The sequence below is a fragment of the Typopeltis vanoorti genome, chromosome 11, assembly GCF_054136105.1.
Source record: "Typopeltis vanoorti isolate ZY-2024b chromosome 11, IOZ_Tvanoo_1.0, whole genome shotgun sequence".
Lineage (NCBI taxonomy): Eukaryota > Metazoa > Arthropoda > Arachnida > Uropygi > Thelyphonidae > Typopeltis > Typopeltis vanoorti.
The window spans coordinates 111,154,680-111,156,358 of NC_143559.1; the positions used below are offsets into that span (position 1 = coordinate 111,154,680).

Sequence of the window (1,679 nt, forward strand, 5' to 3'; positions counted from 1 at the left end):
TCAATCTCTTTTACCTATCATTGCCGGGGCACCATCAGTAGTTATACCAGATATGTTCACAATCGACAAAGAAAATCGCTTTAACGTATTTTTCACTTCTTCGTATAAATCTCTTGATTTAGTTGTGTCTTTTAATGGCACTAAAGAAGCCATTTCTTCAGTGATATTATATTCGTCATCAATATCTCTAATAAAAATTGCCAATTGAGCTGTATTAGTAGCATCAGTACTTTCGTCTATCGCCAAAGCATAAAATTTAAAATTGGCAGCTCTACTCTCCAAACCTTTTTCGACAGATTTTCCTATTTCATCAATTCGCCTGGCTATAGTCCAGGGAGACAAATTGATTTTAGAAAAATCCCCTTTTTTATCAAGGCAAATTATATCTGCCACGCTTTCCATACATTGCTTAATAAACTCACCATCGGCATACGGTTTTGATCATTTTCGCTATCAAGTTAGCAAACCACATAACTAGCTTTTACAATAGAATCCGCTTCAGTTGTTATTTTTTTAAAAAAAAACTTTGTTGAGATGATAGACTTTTTTTCAGTTCCGCTATGTTGTCTTTACGACACATTCCTTGATACGCACTAAATTTCGCAGTATGTTTTTGCGTGTAATGCCTTTTCAAATTGTAGTCTTTGAAAACTGGCACAAATTCCTTACAAATTAAGCAGATTGCCTTAGTATTTGCCTCGACAAAAGAGTAGTCGTCTGTCCACTTTTCGTTGAACAATCTTCCTTCTTCTATAATTTTTCTTTTTCTTTTTTTTTTTTTTTTTGGTTCGGTTTTTCTTTTGAGACGCTGTGGAAGCCATATTGGAATTAAAAAAAAAAAATAGATTGAAAATTAGAAAGCTAGGTTTAATAATCACCAAATCGCCAAATTTTTACTACTAAAAAAATTACTCGCCCAATCGCCACAAACACACGTAACGTCTGCACCTTTCTTCGGTGTCAACTCGACTGTTTACAATTGCACATTGAAAGCCGTACCAGCGTACCCATGGCACACATAGAGAGGCATCTATTGCGTGGTAAAAGTAGGAAGCAAGAGCGCTAGCGCCGTTTATTATGTCGAGACTTAATTACTCGCATGGGTGGCAATTTTGAATAAATACAATTATTTCAGAATGATTTTATCAATCTCTCATTGCTAAAGAACGTGTTAAATTAAAAGTTCATTGCTTATAAATTAATAGCATGTTAAAATTGTATTTGTAGTATTATTAATGGTATTTTTAGTCACAATCTCATAAAGTTTGTAAGTTTACGATTATTTATTGGGCCGCATTCATAGCCGTCCTGGACCGCGAGTTGGACAAGTCGGGTTTAGAGGAACTTCAAAACTTCCTAAAGCATTTAAATAATCAACATCAGAACATTAAATTCACTTTAGAACTAGAGATTAACGGCGTTCTCCCTTTCTTGAATCTAAAGATCATTAGATCACCTGACTGTCTTAAATTTTCAATTTTTCGGAAAACCACACACACTGATAGATATTTGCATGACTCTTCTCATCACTTCCCTCCTCAGAAACTGGGCATCATCTCCATCCTTGTCCATCGAGCAAGATGTCTCACTTCCACAGAAGAAGAAGAAGACCTAACAGAGCTTAACTTCCTGAAAAACACCTTCGTAAATAATGAATATTCATCTCGTAACATCACTAA

At 35.0% G+C, this 1,679-nt stretch overlaps 1 protein-coding gene across 1 annotated transcript; it reads right to left on the reverse strand.

Moving 5' to 3' along the window:
- Positions 1-402, reverse strand: LOC150101937 (general transcription factor II-I repeat domain-containing protein 2-like). The gene has a single exon (XM_090399935.1). It carries the CDS (start codon positions 400-402, stop codon positions 1-3), a length of 402 nt encoding a protein of 133 aa, XP_090256061.1.
- Between the last annotated feature and the right edge of the window lie 1,277 nt (positions 403-1,679).